We start from the raw sequence: 23425 nt of genomic DNA on the forward strand, positions 1-23425 counted from the left end.
TGACGGTTGGTTTTGGTTACTACATTGGCGACGAGGTAAACGGAACATAGGAGTATGGAAGAGAAATTACTCACTCTCTTAGAGCAACAGCAGCAGCTCATGCGACAGCAGCAGCAGCAGCACTTGGAGGTCTTACAGATGTCGGTGCAGTTGCTCTCGGACAGGGTCAATAAGTGGGATTCCCTCCCACCTCTTCTCCCAGGTGTCCCGCTTTCAGACATGTTCCCACATCCGCCGTCATTCCCACCGTTCAACAACACAAAAGAGGATTGGGAAACATACCTGCATCATCTGAAACAACATTTCACGCCCTTTCAGGTGTCGGATGACACTCTGCAGCGGTTGTTATTCTTGCCTTGGGTCCCACCGGACACTTTTTTTTGCTCCGCAAGTTGGCCGACCCTGTGGCTCTCTCCTTTCACGAGATCTGTGTGTTGCTAACTAACTGTTATTCCCAGCGATACCACGTGGTTGTGTCTCGCTTGGAATTCCATCAATACCACAAGCAGCCGGGTCAATCCTGCCATTCCTGGGTGACGGATTTGCAAGGCCTCAGCCGCAAATGCAACTTCACGTGCAGCAATCAGCAGTGCAAGGCGTCATATGCAGATTCGTTAATTCGGGATGCGGTCGTTCAACTGGCGCCCGATCCAGAGGTCCGCACTGCGGCATTAAAGTTGGACAACCCCTCGTTGGAAGACATTCTGCGTATTGCCCATTCCTTCGAAATTGCTCAAGCGGCAAACGAATGTCTCATGGCACGGCCCCAGATGGCAGCGGTCAAGTCCACTTCCCGATCCACTCCTTCCCGCCGTTGACGGGGAGCAGTCTCCAGAGGGCACCGCCGTCGAGATTCCTCGCTGTCTGATGTCTCTGTGGTGTCCGAACTGCCGGTCGCCCCTCGAAGTCGGCCGCGTGGCCCCCTCCCGTTGTGCCCCCAGAGATTCTCGGCCCACACTCAAGCTGACTGTCCCCATTGCTGGAAGACCTGTTCGCTCTGTGATAAAGAAGGCCACCTTCGATCAGTCTGTCGTAGCTGCTCGACCCGCACCCCATCCCGCCCCTGCGGGCCAACAGGAGGCTGTCCATGCTTTACACGCAGTCGCCCCTCGGACCGACACATTGGCTCAAAAGTTATTCCTCACCCCACGCATCTTTAACGAGGACGTCCGTTTCCAGATCGATATGGGGGCAACCGTTTCTTTGGTCAATCTGGCGACGTATGCACGTCTCGGGTTTCCGGAATTGTCCACACCCTCTCGGAGGTTGGTCGCCTACGGCGACGGTTCCATCCCTCTCCGTGGACAGTTCTCTGTTATGGCCATCTACAAAAATGTTCCCCGGCCCCTTACCCTCTTTGTGGTGGACCACCTGTCGGCTTCGGACATTTTTTGACTAGATGCGTTCACACGGTTTGGCTTTTCCATTCAAGACGAAGTGCAATTCGTTTCCACTACAGTTCCATTTCAGGACCTAGACAATCTGTGGGCGTCCTTTTCCTCCCTGTTTTCGGCAGACCTGGGCTGTGCTTCCGATTTCCAGGCGCACATCACTTTACTGCCGAACGCCCGGCCTCGGTTTTGTCGGGCTCGGCCTATTCCGGGAGCCTTGCGTGCGGCCGTCAAGCAGGAACTCAATTGGCTTCAGGCTGCGGGGGTTATCGAGCCAGTACAATCGAGTGCCTGGGCAACACCCTTAGTGGTTATCAAGAAACCCAATGGATCACTTCGGCTTTGTAGGGATTTTGGGCCTACAGTCACCGCTCAGTCTTTGGTCGAAACTTATCCCATTCCTCAACACGAAGACCTTCTCGCTAAACTGGCAGGTGGTGAGTACTTTTCTAAAATTGATCTGGCAGAAGCCTATCACCAATTGCCGTTGGATGAGGAATCGCAGGCCATCGTCATCATCAACACGCCTTTCGGTCTTTATAAATACAAGCGTCTTCCGTTTAGCATTTCCTCTGCCCCTGTGATTTTCCAGCGGTATCTCGAGCAACTCACGCAACCAATACCGGCTTGTGTCAATTACCTCGATGATATCTTAGTCACGGGGCCCACGCGCCAGGAACATCTGTGCAACCTCAGTACCTTATTTCACGCCCTGCAGGCTGCAGGTTTACATTGTCAGCTGGAGAAGTGCAGTTTTTTTCAACCGGAAGTGGAGTACTTAGGACATTGGCTCAGTAAAGATGGCATTCGCCCTTCGGACCGCAATGTCGCAGCCATTGATGCCCTTCCCCGTCCACGAAACTTATCCGAACTCCAGGTATTTTTGGGGAAAGTCAATTATTACTTAAAGTTCTTACCTCAAGCTGCCCACGTCACGCATCCCCTAAATCGCTTGTGTCGCAAAGGGGCACCTTACATGTGGACTTCTGCCTGCGATCAGGCTTTCACCCACCTGAAGACAATGCTGAAACCCCTTGCCTTTTGCCTTTCTCTCCGGATCGTCTCTTGGTGGAGGCGGCCGATGCCTCAGTGTACGGGATTGGGGTAGTCCTGGCACACAGAAATGAGGATGTGTCGGAACAACCTGTGGCATATGCATCCAAGACGTTAACCCCTGCACAAAGGAATTACTCTCAGATCAAAAAGGAGGCTCTTGCCATTATTTTGGCAGTTCAGAAATTTCACATTTACCTGTTTGGGGTGCAGTTCACCCTCCTCACGGATCACAAGCCCTTAGTGTCGCTTTTCGGGCCCCAGTCGCACTTCCCAGAACAGACGGCTCAGCGTCTTCAGCGCTGGGCATTGTTCTTGCGTAATTACACTTACACCATCTGCTATAAGCCCACCAGTCAACACACTAATGCAGATGCCTTGTCACGTCTCCCAGCAGGACCTGGTCCGGCGTTCGACCAGCAGGAAGTCCTGTGCTTCCACATTGACTCTGCCCGCCGGGAGACTCTCGATGGATTTCCTCTGACCTCCACACAAATCGCCGCTTCCACACACAGGGACCCCATTCTGTGGCAAGTCCTCCCCTATGTGACCCATGGTTGGCCTCCCTACCTTACCCAATGTTTGAAAACTGACTTCAGCCCGTGGTGTCACGTCTCAGACAGACTTTCGGTGATGGAGGACATCCTCCTGTTGTCCACGGACTCGGACGCCCATCGGGTGATCATCCCTCCGGACTTATGCCACCGAGTCCTGCACTTATTACACCGCAGACACTGGGGGATGTCTCGCATGAAGGCGTTGGCTCGACGACATGTCTATTGGCCAGGGATCGATGGAGACATTGAGCACCTGGTCCGTGGTTGCACAGTGTGTGCGCGTCGTCAGGCTAGTCCTCCACAATCTTTCACACCCTGGCCAACACCCAGCCAACCCTGGGACAGGATCCACCTAGATTTTGCAGGCCCCTTCTTAGGCTCTGTGTGGCTCCTCATCATTGATGCCTATTCCAAATACCCATATGTGGTCCGCATGGCGTCCACCACCACTGACGCCACCCTCACCGCCTTGGCCCAGGTGTTGGTCATTGAAGGCCTTCCTCACACGTTGGTCACAGATAACTGGTCCCAATTCACGGCGTCCTCGTTCCAGAACTTCTGCTCCGCTGACGGTATCAAACACCTTCGCTCTACCCACTTCCATCCTTCATCCAATGGCGTGGCGGAATGCCTGGTCCACACTTTCAAACAGCAGCTGATGAAATCAGTGGAGCCGTTGGCCACCACCTCGGCGCTCAACTTGTTTCTAAGCACTTACCGCACTACGCCGGTGGCCGGTCATATTCCTGCCAAACTCCTTCACGGGCGACAACCTCGGAACCTCCTCCACCTGCTGACACCATCCCCTTCTGGGCCCCGCTCTCGCCCCTCCCAGCGCTACGCCCCGGGCATGGCCATGTGGGACCGCTCCTATGGTAGCACACCTGCATGGACGCCCGCTACGGTGACAGCGGCTCATGGGCGGCGTGTGACGACCGTACAGACACAAAGGGGGCTCGAGCGTCGCCACCATAACCAACTCTGCCCTCGGGCCCCTGTCTTGATTCCTCCCCAACCGCCTTCCCTGCTTCCTGGTGCGGACACGTCCCTCAAGGTGGATCCCTTCCCTTCAACCTCCATCTCCTCGCCGGCTCTGCAGACACCCCTTCCGCCTCGCCAGGGTATAGAGACGCCCTTTGACCCCCTGCCATCTGGTGACACCTTGATGGATGCCGCAGACAGTCTGCCCTCCCCTCCCCCAGTTGTCCCTCTGGATATATCACACCCTGTGCCCTCGTTCCACCTGCCCCGGCATCGTCCGGGGCATTTCCGACCCTATGCACCAACTTTGGGGGACTTTGGGGGGGAGGGATCTAGTACCTCCCGTCGCGGAAGTCGAACACGCACCAGAACAAATGGACGTGGTCAGCCCATACAGGGCTCCGTATCCACGGCGGCTATTCCGTGCAGCGGCTCTCGCGCAGCGAGGGCGCCACCGCTACGCCACGTGCAGACCACGGCCAATAGCCGCTCCCTCCGGTTTCGTATATAGGGACCCGCTCTGCCCTAGTCCATTCAGTCTGGCACTCGCTCTGGATTGTGTCTCTATCTCGGCGGTACTGCGTTCTGGTCGTTGCTCGTTGTTGACATTTGCCTGGCTCTGGTTCCGAGTGGATTTACTGTTGGTGTTTGGTGTTGTGGTTTCTACAAGCCTCCATTGTTTATCTCTTCCTTGTTGTGTTTGTCATTGTCGGTTGTTGTTGGTTGTCGTTGGTCTGTCGTCCGACTCGTCCTTGTGTTTACCCGGTGGTGCATGCTCCACCGCCGGCGGATTCCCCACCTGGCGGCTCCGATCCGCAGCCCAAGGCGTTCCTGCGGTTGGTTTTGGTTACTACAAGTAGATAGGCCAACATCATCACTGTCTTCTCCGACTATAAATCAGTGATCATTCACAATTAATCCTTTTGCTTTTTTCTAAGATTTCATCAACTGACGATGTGCTGGGGAGCCAAGAGGGTTCGTCATCTTCAATGTCTTCAAGACCTTCTTCAAAACACTAATACCACTACACTCATAAACAACTCATGAGAAACAAAAAAACAGAAAATCTAATATTTTAAACCTTGACTGTACTTTATTCCATTTATAGCAAAATTTATTACATATCCTGTGATCCATCTTCATACAAAACTAGTGATTCACCGTGTCTTCGCTTGGGTAATACTAAGTATCTATGACTGGATGAGTTGTCTGGCATAGTAGTAATACATTAACGAACAAAACTTCCTATTAGTGAAAACTGTATCAAACTCCTCACAGTAGTTTCTGAGATTAGCTGTTATGTACAGACAGAAGAACACTGCAGGGAACTTTAATTTGTAATATGTATAGAAAAATAATTGCTGATACCACCAACCATATGTAATCTTTTTAACAGCTGACAACAGATTATATATATACAATGTGGAAAACATGGTACAGATATTTTTATGACATGTTTCCTAACACAATGAAAATATTGCAGAAATTGGACTAATCCAACACATGGAATTACAAATTTCCTGTTACTTTTTGAACACATACTGTACGTTGTGTTTATGCAAGAGTGCTCTCATGTTTTCAAACTAGAATAGAAGTTACATTTTGTCATACATTTTAGTATGCCATTACAAATAAGATGTAGTTTTCTCTAAATGGGTGAACAGTAAGTAATTTACAGATGATTCTATCAAATTAAAATGTTCGAAGGAAGTTATGAAGTAACTATTTTGTAAATGTTATTCAATTACGCATCATATAGACGATACGAAATACTGTCTTTTGCAACTGAATCTTTTATTTGTGTTTTGCAAACATGTTTCACATGTTTGTACTAGGCTCATCAGTAGTCAATAATATAATGAAAACAGGTACACATGTGACAGCATGAGCTACATCATATGTTCCAGAATACTGCAAATAGAAACAGGATTCTTCCAGGGCTCATATCTCAGGTTCTTTTGGTGATAGAAAGGCAAAGTTAAATGTTCTGGATAACTCTTGAGCTAGAAACCATTTGTATACCAAAGAGAAGGATCACCCTAGTGTCACTACTCTATAGCACAGGGTCAAAGTATGCATATTACACACTTGCTCCAGCTTAGGCAAATGGAGCAAATCGGAAGGTCTTTTTGCATTAGATGTGGTCAACAGCATACCTTAAGGGGATAATGGAGGCACCATTAGTCATGAATGGTTACTTAGGAAACTCCAAAACAACTGGTTTTTTGCCATTTTTTCGTACAAAAACCAAGTTGCCGATTCCAAGATGCCTATGGGCAGCGAATGGCTAAAATTTTTCTGTTATATTCCTAAGATCATAATCTCAAAAAAACCATGAAACTCTTCTTGTTATCTTTATCCATTTCCCAGATACAGAGCTGCAAAGTTACCATACCTCTACCTGTAAAATATGGACATAAAATCCAATACGAGGCAAAATCTAAATAATAAATAACCACAGCAAATTACTCAAATTTTAAACGTATATTCTCTAGGCATTTATCTACAGGTACCATCTTCCCATTTTCAAAACTCTTTTATTAGTTCATGGGTTGTTCCTAAGAAATCCCCCCTCCCCTGACCCAAAAAAATCATATTTTAGCATTTTCCTTGTACCAAAACCGAGCCAACAATTCCAAGATGACTGCGCATAGCAAATGGCTGAAATTTTTCAAACATATTACTAAGATCCTGATCTCGAAGAACCATGGATTCCCACATGGCTATACAAAGCAAATGGCTGAAATTTTTACAATATAATTCTAAGATCCTGATCTCAAACAATCTTGAACATTTTGTTGGTATCTTTACCTGTTTACAAGAAACAGATGTTCAAGGTTACCTTACATGAACATGTAAAAAGCTCATATAAAATCTGGTATGAGGCGAAATCTAGGACAGGGACAGAGAGTTTGACACTGACAAGGAGGAAGTGAGACACAGAGACCGTGAAGAGAGACAGCAGTAATGGGAAGGAATGAATGAGATAGGAGCAGTACGAGAGAACATGAGGGAGGCAGTGACAGTGAGAGAAGAGAATAGTAGAGAGCAGAACAAAAGAGACTGTAGCTGTAAGACAGGGGACAGAGACAGAAGACGCAAATAGACGATGACAATGATTGGGCTGCATGAGTGAGAATGGGCAAGTGCGAGTGCATTGTATGAGGGACTTAACAGTTAGGTGAGTTTCTGGGAGTGAGAGCTGAGTTACATGTTAAGAAAAGCAACATGCCAAAATGTTTGGGAAAATTTTTGAAGGCGCTGAGGAAGGTAGAATGAAGCAGGTGGTGTCCCACTTTTCACTCAAGAGTCTTTCAAACAGCAGCATATTCACTTTGTTGTGCTCCGATAGGAGCATTATTATGCTAGTTGAATGGTAGCCATGGTTCAGTATTTTCAATCATCCATGGTTTTCTAAACTCTGCAAAGCTTGTGGTGGTTGGGTATCACGTCAATTGACAGACAACGGAAAAGTTTGGAAAAGCTGAAATCAAATTTAAAGCATTTTCAAAGAGGAGGAAGAATAGTTTATTAGTCACTTAATAACTGTTGATGACATGTGGGTCCATCACTACAAACTACAGAGTAAGCAGGAGAGCATGCTCAAAAACATCATCCATCTTTGCCTAAAGCAAAAAAGTTCCCAAGCCAGGCACTTGATGAGAAGTTGAAGAAGACCATTTTCTGAGCTCTGAAAGGTCCATTGTTGGTTCATTACATTCCTTAATGTCACACAGTGAATAGTGACAGCTACTGTGAGATCTGAATCCCGAAATCAAAAAGGAGAGGAGATGGAAGCCTACAAAGGTGTGTGTGTGTTTACTTCAGGATAATGTCCACCCTCATACAGTTGAGAAAACAGTTCATTGCATTCACTGCTGTAACATCCATTGTACCATCCTGACATAGCACTAAGTGATTTGTCAGCTATGAAAGAGCACCTATGTTTTCATCGGATGACGAAGTTGCGGAGGCAGCACAAGAGTGGATCTGCAGAATGCCACAAAGCTTCTTCCAGAGCAGAATTGTGAAATTTGTCAGGATACGGACCAATTGCACAAAGGCAAAGGGAGGTTATATGGAGTTTCTTAAAAAGTTCATTTACTTTTTGATTTGCTCTCATACAATGCAATGAACAAAAGAAAACTAAATTTATTTTAAATGAGGATATTAAACATACTGAAGTAATAATGCAACATAAGAGTATTACAGCAACTTGAAATACATACAAGAAATGAAAACTTATTACCATTGTTTCTTTTCTCAAAGAAGTCTACGGCTTTCTTATATGCTTCCTCCACTTTACAATTTTCTTCTTTTCCAGTGTTCTGCAACAAAAAGGAATATGTGCCAAAATATACATAAATAAAACTACACAATGGTTAATCCAGAATGGAATAATGGCAATATTATGAAAAGGATGGATTGCTACTCACCATACAGAGGAGATACTGAGTCACAGACAGGTATAACAAAAAGGCTACTAAACACATAAGCTTTTGGCCAGGAGGCCTTCATCTGAAACAGACAACATACACACACACATTCATGCAAATGCAGCTCACAAGACAGATGACCTCTGCCTCTGGCTGCCAATGCCAGACTGTGAGCTACTGAGCATGAAGGGAGAAGCAATCTGGGTGGTGGGAGTAAGAAAGAGGCTGGGAGGGGCAGTGCGAGCAGGATGTGGGTGCGAGATGGTAAAGAGCAAACGTGATTCAGCTGCTCCAGTACTGGGTGGTACTGGGTCACAAGGGGAATGCACCTCTCTGGCCGAACGGCAGGACTCTGGTATGTGGTGGGTGACTGGAGAGATAAGGCATGGGAGATCTGTTTCTATTCAAGGTTACAAAGATAATTACAGTCTGTGAAGGCCTCAGTAATCCCCTTGTATGTTTTGAGGACTGCTCATCACTACAGATGCAATGGCCACAGATGGCTAGGCTGTATGGAAGGGACTTCTTCGCATGGAATGGATGGTGGTTGTCGAAGTGGAGGTAACATTGGTGGTTGGTAGGTTTGATATGGATGGAGGCACTGATGTAGCCATCTTTGAGGTGGAGACCAATATTGAGGAAGGTGGCTTGTTGGGATGAGGTGGACCACGTGAAGCAAATGGGGGAAAAGTGTAGAGGTTCTGGAGGAATGTGGATAGGGTGTCCTCATCTTCAATCCAGATCACAAAGATGTTATCAATAATCCGAACTAGGTGAGGGCTTTGGGATTCTGTGTGGTTTGGAAGGATTTCTCTAGATGGCCCCCGAGTATGTTGTCGTAGGACGGTGCTGTGCAGGTGCCCATTGCCATATCCTGGATCTGTTTGTGGGGTGACATCTTCAAAGGAGAAGTAATTCTGTGTGTGGAAGTAGTTGCTTATGGTGACCAGGAAGGAGATTGTAGGTTTGGAATTCTTTGGGCATTGAGAAAGGTGGTGTTTAATAGCAGCTAGTCCGTGGGCATTAGGGATGTTAATGTAAAGGGCAGTGGCACCAATAGTGACGAGCAGGGCACAGTGTGGTAAAGGAACAGGAACTGTGGACAGTCAGTGGATGAAGTGGTTGGTATCTTTCATATACAGGGTGTTACAATAAGGTACGGCCAAACTTTCAGGAAACATTCCTCACACACAAATAAAGAAAAGATGTTATGTGGACATGTGTCCGGAAACACTTAATTTCCATGTTAGAGCTCATTTTAGTTTCATCAGTATGTATGGATGAGGCTTCATTCCAACGTGATCAAATTGTAAATTGTCACAATCAACATGTGTGGGCTGGCGAGAATCCGTGCGCAACTGAGCAATCACGTCATCAACACAGATTTTCTGTGAACGTTTGGGCAGGCATTGTTGGTGATGTCTTCATTGGGCCCCATGTTCTTCCACCTACGCTCAATAGAGCATGTTATCATGATTTCATACGGGATACTCTACCTGTACTGCTATAACATGTGCCTTTACAAGTACAACACAACATGTGGTTCATGCACGATGGAGCTCCTGCACATTTCAGTCGAAGTGTTCATACGCTTCTCAACAACAGATTCGGTGACCGATGGATTGGTAGAGGCGGACCAATTCCATGGCCTCCACGCTCTCCTGACCTCAACCCTCTTGACTTTCATTTATGGGGGCATTTGAAAGCTCTTGTCCACGCAACCCCGGTACCAAATGTAGAGACTCTTCGTGCTCGTATTGTGGATGGCTGTGATACAATACGCCATTCTCCAGGGCTGCATCTGCGCATCAGGGATTCCATGCGACGGAGGGTGGATGCATGTATCCTCGCTAACGCAGGATATTTTGAACATTTCCTGTAACAAAGTGGTACGTTCTGTTGCTATGTGTTTCCGTTCCATGATTAATGTGATTTGAAGATAAGCAATAAAATGAGCTCTAACATGGAAAGTAAGCGTTTCCAGACACATGTCCACATAACATATTTTCTTTCTTTGTGTGTGAGGAATGTTTCCTGAAAGTTTGGTCGTACCTTTTTGTAGCACCCTGTAGAAGTGTACATTGCAGGTAATAGGCTAAAGGCGTTTGTCTATGAGAGCAGAGAGTCTTTCAGTGCGAGCACAGTAACCGGCCACAATAGGGTGTCCTGGATGGTTAGGTTTATGGACTTTAGGAAGCATTTTGGGTAACTCTTCCCATTCTCAAAGGATATTTTTGGCTCAGAAATAGTTGGTTCAGCAATAGATGGTGTATGTTAGTGAACCTCTTGTCAACCCCTGTTCATTAGTCTAGGTATTCTGACATTGGACTGTCAATATACATATTGTTTACTGTCATTTCTTGTTAACAATATCAGCTTATTCCCCAGAATTAGCAGCTATCACACTTCCTGGACTCTTGTGCAAAAAGGTGAGCAGTATTCTGCTGCATCCATTTTCAATAAGCTACCGCAAGAATTCAAAAATCTTAGCAGTAATCCATGCACTTTTAAATCTAAACTGAAGAGTTTCCACATGAGTAACTCTATGTAACATGTCGAGTAGTTCCTAGAAAAATTAAGCTGATCCATGTGTTATGTTTTTGACTGCATTTACATAAACTTATACCTTGACTTTTTCTTAGGATTCATTAAAACTTTATTTTATCTGTTACTACTTTTCTGTTGTAATTTCATGTACTGACATGTTCCATGACCATGGAGATTTGCTCCTCAATTTGGTCCTATGGAACTAGATGTGTAAAATAAAATTAAAAAAGAGGAGGTAGGAGTACATGGAGTGGTAGGTGTGCGGAGACAGACAGACTCCTGGGAGAGGTTCTGGGAGAGACTGGAGACCCTGCTGGATCTCTGGATAGGATAACAGTGGCAGGGTTTCCAGGTAGACAAATCTGGTAGCTGGCAGAGTCTTTCTGCTAGGTAATCCTTGCAATTCAGAATAACTGAAGTGGAGCCTCTGTCAGCAGGTAGGTTGATAAGGTGTGGATTGTCAAACTTTCTGCAGATGTAAGGCTAGCTTGCATGTTGAGAGATTTGGAGAATGATGGCGAGGCAACGTTAAATGTTAAGAATTCTGGAAGGTTAACAGTGGGTGATTTAGGGGCAATAGGGGTGGATCATGGTTGAAAAGAAGAGTGAACCGAGTCAGGGAGGGTTCGACATTGGTCATACATTGAGTCTGATTGGCAGGGCTGGTGGTGAAAAAGTGTTTCCACTGTAGGGACTGGGAGACGGAGAGAGGTCTTTAACAAGACCAGCAGGATTGCATTTAGGAATGGAACAAAAGATAAGGCCTTTGGAAAGGACTGATACTTCTGTGGGGCTAAGACTTTCGGAGGAAAGGATCATGACTGTGTTTCAGGTCTGTTTAGCTTTTGGATTCTGAACGGTGGTGAGGGGAAGCTTTTGAGGGTAGTGTAATAAATAAAATTGTAAGCTATAAAAAATACTGCACAATAAATTGAAATATTTGAGTGCTGTTTTGCACTAGAAAAGTGTGTGTGGAAACTGATGCGTAAATAACCTTGTCTAAAACCCTTGACTGCAATATGTAACACAGTACTGGTTTTTACACTTTGCACTCACGGTGAAAGGCATTTGCAGGGAAACTCAGGTAGTTGGCTACCATCCCCCTGCCCGCACCCATCACCCCCCCCCCTCCCATTTCTTTTAACATGAGGACTGTCCTGCCAAATGAAGGAGGAAGAGGAAGAAGAAGAGGAAAACCACATACTGAGCAGCTGATAACAGAAGTTTAGAGAACATTCCTGAGATCTGCAAAACTCTATATGATATAAAGTGTATGGTAAATGTAGTATCATTATTCCCTCCCCCTCAACCTTTCTATGGCTGGAGCATGAAAGAATGACTCTCATTATGGCTATGTCTATGGATAAAAGATAAGTGTTACTAATCTAGTCACTGTATGTGATGGTATAAGGAAATAATATGTTTACAATTAATTGAAACAGTGAAGGTAACCACTGACCATGTAACTGAGGCACAATAGGTATAAAAACATGAATGAAAAGTTGGCGAGCCTTCAAACAATTTCGTTTCTCAGACTGAACTGGGGTGAGAAGTTGTACTGTGTGGAATTGGTGACAGCAAAGTGAGGCACGGGCAGGAATGGTGGTGGAGGGATGGGTGGCTGAGAGCGACAGGAATATGAATGTGGCAGTGATGAGCTCATCCTGGTGCCATCAGGTGGAGCTGTGGGAGGCACACAATAAGGTGGAGAAGTGAAGTTTAATGGGGAGAGGGAGATAGAAGAGAGAATGAGGGACTTTGGAGAGGAAAGTATGAGTGTAGACTGATGGTGAAGTGAGAGGCATGGTGATAGGGGCAGACATGAATGTGGGACAGTGTGTAGTCGAGGTTCGTTACACAATTATTGTTGGGTCAACAGATGTGTCACAAGAACATTTCCCAACTATGTAATTAAGAGAAGCAGGTATGTGGGGATAGGGGGAATCCAGATGATACAGGCTATGAAACAGTTACTGAAGTCAGAATGAGATTTTCACTCTGCAGCGGAGTGTGCGCTGATATGAAACTTCCTGGCAGATTAAAACTGTGTGCCCGACTGAGACTCGAACGCGGGACCTTTGCCTTTCGCGAAGGTAGGAGACGAGATACTGGCAGAAGTAAAGCTGTGAGACCGGGCGTGAGTTGTGCTTCGGTAGCTCAGTTGGTAGAGCACTTGCCCGCGAAAGGCAAAGGTCCTGAGTTCGAGTCTCGGTCGGGCACACAGTTTTAATCTGCCAGGAAGTTTCAGTTACTGAAGTCAATTATATTACGCTCAACTGGACAGTTAACTCTTATTTTGTCCACTGTTTGGTGGCGGCCATTCCCATATTGAAGGAAAGGTCACAACACAGTCGGTATATGACCTGAGTGCTTTCACAGATGACCTCGTCTCTGATAGAATAATATACGGTTATGATGGGACTGAAATACAATTTTCTAGATAAGTGCATGGTCTTGCATCTCTGTCTTACACTGGGATACAACCCATGAACCTAGAGATTGGGAAAGGGTTTTGCAGAAATGATGACAGGAAAAGATTAGTACAGATTCATGCGACTGTAAAAAGGTATGTGAGCAAAGCATAAACAGCTACCACCATTATACCTTGGCTAACGAGCTGGTGGAGAACCCCAAAAAATGCTGATCCTATGTAAAATTGCTAAGTGGGTCTAAGGCTCATTGACCAGTCTTGTTTGGCAGTAGAAGGCAGCAAAAGGATGGCCAAAGTTTAAAATTCCACATTTAAGAAAACGTTCATACAGATACAAACATCTGATCTTTGCACAGAGTTCTTGCTCTTTTCTCACATGATGTATTGTGACCAACGGATGAAGGGCAACATGCTGATTCCACATTTCTATATTTCCGAAAAGCATTCAACATAGTACCCCACTGCTGACTGTTAACGAAGGTACATACATATGGAATAGGCTCCTACATATGTGGCTGGCTCAAAGACTTCTTAAGGGGGGTAGGACGACAAACGGGCCGTCTTGGAGCAGGAGAGACACCACAGGCCATTTTAATTTCCACTTTCTATACTTTTACGAATAAATTCATAAAACTTTGCCAGCATGACCAGGAAGGATTCAGGATTCACAATCATAGCAGTGGAAGTTCAAAAACATAGCAAAATAATTTTTTTTACATGTGAAGTTCATAATTTTTTCACTTCTATGGCTGCATTTGTTGCTATAGGTACACGTTTCTTCATAAGTAAGAGAGATTCTTCGATGAATTTTGCACGGCATACAAACCATACTTACAGGTGTACGAAACTAGAAATTATTTAATTTATGAAAAAACGAAAGTGCTGTTATATTTTAAACTTCATGTTTAGAAAAAACTCAAATTTTATAGTTAATTACCACAATTTTTACCACAGTTTTTAATAGATTTGGAAAATTCTAGAGTTTCATACACCTGTAAGTATGGTTTGTATGCTGTGCAAAATTCATCGAAGAATCTCCCTTACTTATGAAGAAAAGTGTACCTATAGCAACAAATGCAGCCAATGGTAAGTGAAAAAAAAGGGGAAACACAAATGTCAAAAAATAAATTATTTTCTTATATTTTTGAACTTATACCACTATAAGTGTAAATCCCTAATCCTTTCTGGTCATTCTGACAAAGTTTTATGAATTTATTTTTAAAAGTATAGACAGTAGAAATTAAAATGTCCTGTGGTGTCTCTCCTGCTCCAAGCCGTCCCGTTTGATGTCCTTTTTTTTTCATCAGTCTACTGACTGGTTTGATGCGGCCTGCCACGAAGTCCTTTCCTGTGCTAACCTCTTCATCTCACAGTAGCACTTGCAACCTACGTCCTCAATTATTTGCTTGACGTATTCCCATCTCTGTCTTCCTCTACAGTTTTTGCCCTCTACAGCTCCCTCTAGTACCATGGAAGTCATTCCCTCATGTCTTAGCAGATGTCCTATCATCCTGTCCCTTCTCCTTATCAGTGTTTTCCACATATTCCTTTCCCCTCCGATTCTGCATAGAACCTCCTCATTCCTTACCTTATCAGTCCACCTAATTTTCAACATTCGTCTATAGCACCACATCTCAAATGCTTCAATTCTCTTCTGTTCCAGTTTTCCCACAGTCCATGTTTCACTACCATACAATGCTGTACTCCAGACGTACATCCTCAGAAATTTCTTCCTCAAATTAAGGCCGGTATTTGATATTAGTAGACTTCTCTTGGCCAGAAATGCCTTTTTTGCCATAGCGAGTCTGCTTTTGATGTCCTCCTTGCTCCGTCCGTCATTGGTTATTTTACTGCCTAGGTAGCAGAATTCTTTAAACTTCATTGACTTCGTGACCATCAATCCTGATGTTAAGTTTCTCGCTGTTCTCATTTCTACTACTTCTCATTACCTTCGCCTTTCTCCGATTTACTCTCAAACCATACTGTGTACTCATTAGACTGTTCATTCTGTTCAGCAGATCATTTAATTCTTCTTCACTTTCACTCAGGATAGCAATGTCATCAGTGAATCGTATCATTGATATCCTTTCACCTTATATTTTAATTCCACTCCTGAACCTTTCTTTTATGTCTATCATTGCTTCCTCGATGTACAGATTGAAGAGTAGGGGCAAAAGGCTGCAGCCTTGTCTTACACCCTTCTTAATACGAGCACTTCGTTCTTGATCGTCCACTCTTATTATTCCCTCTTGGTTGTTGTACATATTGTATATGACCCGTCTCTCCCTATAGCTTACCCCTACTTTTTTCAGAATCTCGAACAGCACCCCCGCTTAAATAATAGAACCCAGAACGTTGTCCTCAACGGCAAGTGTTCAACAGAGACAGGGGTAACATCAGGAGTGCCCTAGGGAAGTGTGATAGAACCACTGCTATTTTCTATATACATAAATGGCATCTGGCAGACAGGGTGGGCAGCAATCTGCGGCTGTTATCTAGTGATGCTGTAGTGTACGGTAAGGTGTCGAAGTTGGGGGCCTGTAGGAAGATACAAGACAATTTAGACAAAATTTCTAGTTGGTGAGATGAATGGTAGCTAGCTCTAAATGTGCAAACCTGTGATGTTCAGATACTGCATTATTAGAGGCCTGCTTTAACACAGTCTCATTGTTTAAACATCTGGCGGTAGCATTGTGAAGCAATGTGAAATGGAATGAGCATGTGAGGATTGTGGTAAGGAAGGTGAATGGTCGACTTCAGTTTATTGGGAGAATTGTAGGAAAGTGTGGTTCATCCACAAAGCAGACTGTATGTAGGACGCTAGTGAGACCGATTCTGGATTACTGCTCGAGGGTTTGGGATCTGCACCAGGTCGGATAGAATGAAGACACTGATGCAATTCATAGGTGAGCTGCTAGGTTTGTTACCAGTAGGTTCGATCAATATGCAAGTGCTACAGATATACTTTGGGAGCTCCATTGGGAATACTTAGAGGCAAGAAGACATTCATTTTGAAGAACACAGCTGAGAAAGTTCAGAGAACTGGCATTTGAAGCTGACTGCAGCACAATCCTACTGCCCCAACATATATTTTGCGTAGGGACCATGAAGATAAGATACGAGAAATTAGGGCTCATACGGAGACGTATAGACAGTTGTTATTCCCTAGCTCTATCTGCGTGTGGAACAGGAAAGGGAATGACTAGCTGTGGTACAGTGAACCTTCCGCCATGCACCATATGGTGGCTTGAGGAGTACATATGTAGACGTAGATGTATACCAGTATATTTCGTAGACTGGGTTGGCCACAGAATGTCACTTTGGGAGAGAGGGGAAGGATTGTGGGTAGGAAGTTCCCATACATTTCATAAATGGGATGGGAAACAGAATTTCACACTGGGGAAGATAAGTAGGATTGTGGGTACGAAACTCCTCATTTCCAGGCATGATGATAGTAGTCGATGCCCCAGTGTGTAGATTCTTTAAATGATGTACACATATAAATGAAATATTTGTAATAATTCTTATTCGCATTGCCCCCGTGCGGCAAAGACATCGTAGGGAGGTATGATGATCTAAGTAAGCTAACAGAAAACAGAAAGGTAAACTATCAATTATTTTATGTACCTTATTCGTTTCTTTTCACCAACCTCAGTGTCTGTCAGTCTTTTGAGCTAGTGCAATAAAGACATATGTAATTGCACTCTCCCAGTATTGTGTTAATTAAAAGATATAATATGTGGAAGTCGAAAGTTTTCATTCTCCTACTGAGCTACTTCCTAATTTCCACCTCACAACGTAATGAGGACGTACATTTTTAAATTGACTTTTTCGGAGAAGAAACCATTAAGAGAGGATAGCCATCACAGCCATGCTGACATTGTTGTCCATAGCTGAGAAGACCAGGTAAATATAAAGCCATACACCAAAACTCCAAGGATCCATGCTTTTGTGCATTTCTGGGCATACAATTTCTAGTGTGACTAAATGTGCATTAGCATAATTACTTTAGGTCTGAACAATTCACATTATCTCTCTCCCCAACCACTATGGGTGATACTGGGTCATGAGGGGGAGGGCCGGTGCACTCTTTTGTAGATAGTCCATGGGGTAGTTCAAGGGTCAGAGGCTTTCAGGATACTGAGCAAGGGGTTGCTCATCACTGCAGATGCACTGTACAATACAGACTTTTCATTGTAGAAGGGATGGCAGCTGCTGAAATGAGAGCTACTGTTGATAAGCTTGATACAGAGAGATGTTTTTACAATGCTCTCAGAGAAGTGGAGATCAATGTCCAGGAGGTGTCACACTAGGCTAGGGAGGACCAGATGAAGCAGTCAGGAGAGAGGGTGTTGAACTGGAGGAGGAATCAAGATAAAATGCCCACAAATATATTGTCAGTGAATACGAACAGACAAGGGGTTTAGGATACCGGGTGTCTGGGAAAATATCCTCTAGCTGGTCAATAAACAGGTTGTCATATGTGGGTGCCATGTGAGTGCCCATGTTGAGTTGCATATTTGTGTGTGTGTGTGTGTGTGTGTGTGTGTGTGTGTGTGTGTGTGTGTGTATTTTCACTTCAAGGAGAAATAGTTATGGGTAAGGATATTGTTAGAATGAGGTGATGTGTTTATAGATTAGGCAGGACATGGGAAGTGGTAATGTGTAGCAGTGTCAAGGTTGTGGGGATGTTGGTGTATGGGTAGGTGGCATCAACGAAGCCGGGCAGGGAGCCGGGGGGAAATGGGGTGAGGGAGGTTGACAGAAGGTGAAGAAAGTGATTTGTGTCCTTTCCATAGGCAGCTACATTATGGGTGACAATTTGGAGGTAATGGCCAAAAGGTTCAATATTCTTTCCATAGGAGAATGTAACTATCTACAATCAGGCATCTAGGATGGTTAGGCTTATTGATTTTAGGAAGCATGGAAAATGTGTGTGTGTGTGTGTGTGTGTGTGTGTGTGTGTGTGTGTGTGTGTTTGGGGGAAGGGGAGGGGTGGTCGACTCAAGGGAGAGGTTGTGGGGTAGTCTAGGGGTTTAAGCATGGATTATGCTGGAATTCTGGGCTGGGATCACTATGCCAGGGCTCCAAAGTGGAGGAGTCGGACAGTTAATGATGTGCTTCCAGGTCTTCTGCCAAATCATGGTTTCCTTTTGTGCATAAAATAGAAACGACGACTTGGCTGAACACCTGAAAGCACACCATTAATCAACCATGACAAGAAAACCAGAGTGGTCAGTCAGACAGTGGGTAATAACTAGGGTCAGATAATTATTGAAGTGGAGCCTTTGTCTGCAGGAGATATGACGACATCAGGGCCTGTTTTAAAAGATGGTTGCCTGGGGTAATTGAAGGGGGGAGGAGGGGGGTGTATCCATGGCTCCGCTCCATACGTCATCCCTCTGCTCACAATAACTATACCACTGGCCCCCATCTCCTGTCTCATAATAACGGTCACCTATCATCATGCCTCCCACTCCAACACATCAATCTACAGTCAGCTTTCTCAGTAATCTCCTTCTTCCTCTAGTGTATCTCTCCCCCATACCACTCTCATCTCCATTTCATTGTGTTCTCACTTCACCTGCTCATGTCAGAGTGAACCCGGCAGTGCCGAATTCCTATACTGTTCCCATGTTGCCGCTTCCCCCAGAACTTAGCCACAAATCTCTCGACTTCTCCATCCTCATCTCTCACTCACATCAATTGACAGTTCCCCTCATCCCATTTAAGCTGGAGCTAAGCTGGAGCACCAGGAGACAATTTAATTGACTGGGATAATGTAGCCATTTATGACTTATATATATATATATATATAAACAAAGATGATGTGACTTACCAAACGAAAGTGCTGGCACGTCGATAGACACACAAACATACACACAAAATTCAAGCTTTCGCAACAAACTGTTGCCTCATCAGGAAAGAGGGAAGGAGAGGGAAAGACGAAAGGATGTGGGTTTTAAGGGAGAGGGTAAGGAGTCATTCCAATCCTGGGAGCGGAAAGACTTACCTTAGGGGGAAAAAGGGACAGGTATACACTCGCACACACACACATATCCATCCACATTTATACACACACAAGCAGACATCTCACAAGCAGACATATTTAAAGACAAAGAGTTTGGGCAGAGATGTCAGTCGAGGCGGAAGTGAAGAGGCAAAGACGATGTTGAATGACAGGTGAGGTATGAGTGGCGGCAAACTTGAAATTAGCAGAGATTGAGGCCTGGTGGGTAACGGGAAGAGAGGATATATTGAAGAGCAAGTTCCCATCTCCGGAGTTCGGATAGGTTGGTGTTGGTGGGAAGTACCCAGATAACCCGGACGGTGTAACACTGTGCCAAGATGTGCTGGCCGTGCACCAAGGCATGTTTAGCCACAGGGTGATCCTCATTACCAACAAACACTGTCTGCCTGTGTCCATTCATGCGAATGGACAGTTTGTTGCTGGTCATTCCCACATAGAATGCATCACAGTGTAGGCAGGTCAGTTGGTAAATCACGTGGGTGCTTTCACATGTGGCTCTGCCTTTGATCGTGTACACCTTCCGGGTTACAGGACTGGAGTAGGTGGTGGTGGGAGGGTGCATGGGACAGGTTTTACACCGGGGGCAGTTACAAGGATAGGAGCCAGAGGGTAGGGAAGGTGGTTTGGGGATTTCATAGGGATGAACTAACAGGTTACGAAGGTTAGGTGGACGGCGGAAAGACACTCTTGGTGGAGTGGGGAGGATTTCATGAAGGATGGATCTCATTTCAGGGCAGGATTTGAGGAAGTCGTATCCCTGCTAGAGAGCCACATTCAGAGTCTGGTCCAGTCCCGGAAAGTATCCTGTCACAAGTGGGGCACTTTTGTGGTTCTTCTGTGGGGGGTTCTGGGTTCGAGGGGATGAGGAAGTGGCTCTGGTTATTTGCTTCTGTACCAGGTCGGGAGGGTAGTTGCGAGATGCGAAAGCTGTTGTCAGGTTGTTGGTGTAATGGTTCAGGGATTCCCGACTGGAGCAGATTCGTTTGCCACGAAGACCTAGGCTGTAGGGAAGGGACCGTTTGATGTGGAATGGGTGGCAGCTGTCATAATGGAGGTACTGTTGCTTGTTGGTGGGTTTGATGTGGACGGACGTGTGAAGCTGGCCATTGGACAGGTGGAGGTCAACGTCAAGGAAAGTGGCATGGGATTTGGAGTAGGACCGGGTGAATCTGATGGAACCAAAGGAGTTGAGGTTGGAGAGGAAATTCTGGAGTTCTTCTTCACTGTGAGTCCAGATCATGAAGATGTCATCAATAAATCTGTACCAAACTTTGGGTTGGCAGGCCTGGGTAACCAAGAAGGCTTCCTCTAAGCGACCCATGAATAGGTTGGCGTACGAGGGGGCCATCCTGGTACCCATGGCTGTTCCCTTTAATTGTTGGTATGTCTGGCCTTCGAAAGTGAAGAAGTTGTGGGTCAGGATGAAGCTGGCTAAGGTGATGAGGAAAGAGGTTTTAGGTAGGGTGGCAGGTGATCGGCGTGAAAGGAAATGCTCCATCGCAGCGAGGCCCTGGATGTGCGGAATATTTGTGTATAAGGAAGTGGCATCAATGGTTACAAGGATGGTTTCCGGGGGTAACAGATTGGGTAAGGATTCCAGGCGTTCGAGAAAGTGGTTGGTGTCTTTGATGAAGGATGGGAGACTGCATGTAATGGGTTGAAGGTATTGATCTACGTAGGCAGAGATACGTTCTGTGGGGGCTTGGTAACCAGCTACAATGGGGCGGCCGGGATGATTGGGTTTGTGGATTTTAGGAAGAAGGTAGAAGGTAGGGGTGCGGGGTGTTGGTGGGGTCAGGAGGTTGATGGAGTCAGGTGAAAGGTTTTGCAGGGGGCCTAAGGTTCTGAGGATTCCTTGAAGCTCCACCTGCACATCGGGAATGGGGTTACCTTGGCAAACTTTGTATGTGGTGTTGTCTGAAAGCTGACACAGTCCCTCAGCCACATACTCCCGACGATAAAGTACCACGGTCGTGGAACCCTTGTCCGCTGGAAGAATGACGATGGATCGGTCAGCCTTCAGATCACGGATAGCCTGGGCTTCAGCAGTGGTGATGTTGGGAGTAGGATAAAGGGGTTTTAAGGAGGATTGAGATGCAAGGCTGGAAGTCAGAAATTCCTGGAAGTTTTGGAGAGGGTGATTTTGAGGAAGAGGAGGTGGGTCCCGCTGCGACGGAGGACGGAACTGTTCCAGGCAGGGTTCAATTTGGATGGTGTCTTGGGGAGTTGGATCATTAGGAGTAGGATTAGGATCATTTTTCTTCGTGGCAAAGTGATACTTCCAGCAGAGAGTACGAGTGTAGGACAGTAAATCTTTGACGAGGGCTGTTTGGTTGAATCTGGGAGTGGGGCTGAAGGTGAGGCCTTTGGATAGGACAGAGGTTTCGGATTGGGAGAGAGGTTTGGAGGAAAGGTTAACTACTGAATTAGGGTGTTGTGGTTCCAGATTGTGTTGATTGGAATTTTGAGGTTTTGGAGGGAGTGGAGCTAGAAGTGGGAGATTGAGTAGATGGGAGAGACTGGGTTTGTGTGCAATGAGAGGAGGTTGAGGTTTGCTGGAAAGGTTGTGAAGGGTGAGGGAGTTGCCTTTCCGGAGGTGGGAAACCAGGAGATTGGACAGTTTTTTGAGGTGGAGGGTGGTATGCTGTTCTAATTTACAGTTGGCCTGTAGGAGGATGCTCTGAACAGCCGGTGTGGATGTGGGAGAGGAAAGATTAAGGACTTTTATTAAAGATAGGAGTTGACGGGTGTGTTCATTGGATGAGTTGATGTGTAGGTGAAGGATTAGGTGGGTGAGGGCAATGGATTGTTCAGTTTGGAACTGGTATAGGGACTGATGGAAAGAAGGGTTGCAGCCAGAGATGGGAACTTTAAGTGTGAGGCCTTTGGGGGTAATGCCAAATGTCATACAAGCCTGAGAAAATAGAATATGGGAGCGTAATCTGGCTAGGGCGAAGGCATGTTTGCGGAGGGAATGTAAATAAAACTTAATGTGGTTGTTGTGGGGGTGTTGTGAGGGTGACATGGTATTAGAAGGTGGAAAGTGTAACATGAGGCTGAAATGAAAATGAAAATAAAAATATATGGGGAGAGATAAAGGTGAACTGGAAAGTAACTGGAGATCTGGCGTGAAAAAAGGCGAGAAGGTGTTGGTTACAGCTGGGCTATGTTGGACTTGGGTTGGTAGACAATGATGTGCACAAAGGTTAGGTGGTTGTGTTGCCGCCAAAACACGTTACAGGACAGAGAAATTCGGGAAAATTTCGAAAAAACTTTGTGTAATATATTAAAAGGAGTGGTTTTGTGGTGGCAGATTATGAAAATGAGGCTAACTATTGTCTGACGAAGAAATAATGACGTTAAAACCTGTGGGAAGCAGATAAAAATTATCAGTGATGTGCGAAAAACGGAAATTACCCCCTAAGGTAAGTCTTTCCGCTCCCGGGATTGGAATGACTCCTTACCCTCTCCCTTAAAACCCACATCCTTTCGTCTTTCCCTCTCCTTCCCTCTTTCCTGATGAGGCAACAGTTTGTTGCGAAAGCTTGAATTTTGTGTGTATGTTTGTGTGTCTATCGACGTGCCAGCACTTTCGTTTGGTAAGTCACATCATCTTTGTTTTTAGATATTTTTTTCCCACGTGGAATGTTTCCCCCCTCCCCCCCCCCCCCTCTCTCTCTCTCTCTCTCTCTCTCTCTCTCTCTATATATATATATATATATATATATATATATATATATATACACAAAGATGATGTGACTTACCAAATGAAAGTGCTGGCAGGTCGACAGATACACAAACATACACACAAAATTCAAGCTTTCGCAACAAACTGTTGCCTCATCAGGAAAGAGGGAAGGAGAGGGAAAGACGAAAGGATGTGGGTTTTAAGGGAGAGGGTAAGGAGTCATTCCAATCCCGGGAGCGGAAAGACTTACCTTAGGGGGAAAAAAGGACGCGTATACACTAGCACACACACACATATCCATCCACACATA

At 45.4% G+C, this 23425-nt stretch overlaps 2 protein-coding genes across 2 annotated transcripts in view; one reads left to right on the top strand and one right to left on the bottom strand.

Annotated features, from left to right (window-relative positions):
* Positions 1-23425, bottom strand: part of LOC126199091 (uncharacterized) — a 133773-nt gene that overhangs the window by 50064 nt on the left and 60284 nt on the right. Inside the window, exon 4 of the mRNA XM_049935842.1 lies at positions 8232-8310. The gene's annotated coding sequence lies outside the window, so the exon portion shown is untranslated. The remainder of the gene's footprint in view (positions 1-8231; positions 8311-23425) is intronic.
* LOC126199456 (uncharacterized) lies at positions 3852-4493 on the top strand. The gene has a single exon (XM_049936377.1). The coding sequence runs from the start codon at positions 3852-3854 to the stop codon at positions 4491-4493; it is 642 nt and encodes a 213-aa protein (XP_049792334.1).

The sequence above is a fragment of the Schistocerca nitens genome, chromosome 8, assembly GCF_023898315.1.
Source record: "Schistocerca nitens isolate TAMUIC-IGC-003100 chromosome 8, iqSchNite1.1, whole genome shotgun sequence".
NCBI classification, from domain to species: domain Eukaryota; kingdom Metazoa; phylum Arthropoda; class Insecta; order Orthoptera; family Acrididae; genus Schistocerca; species Schistocerca nitens.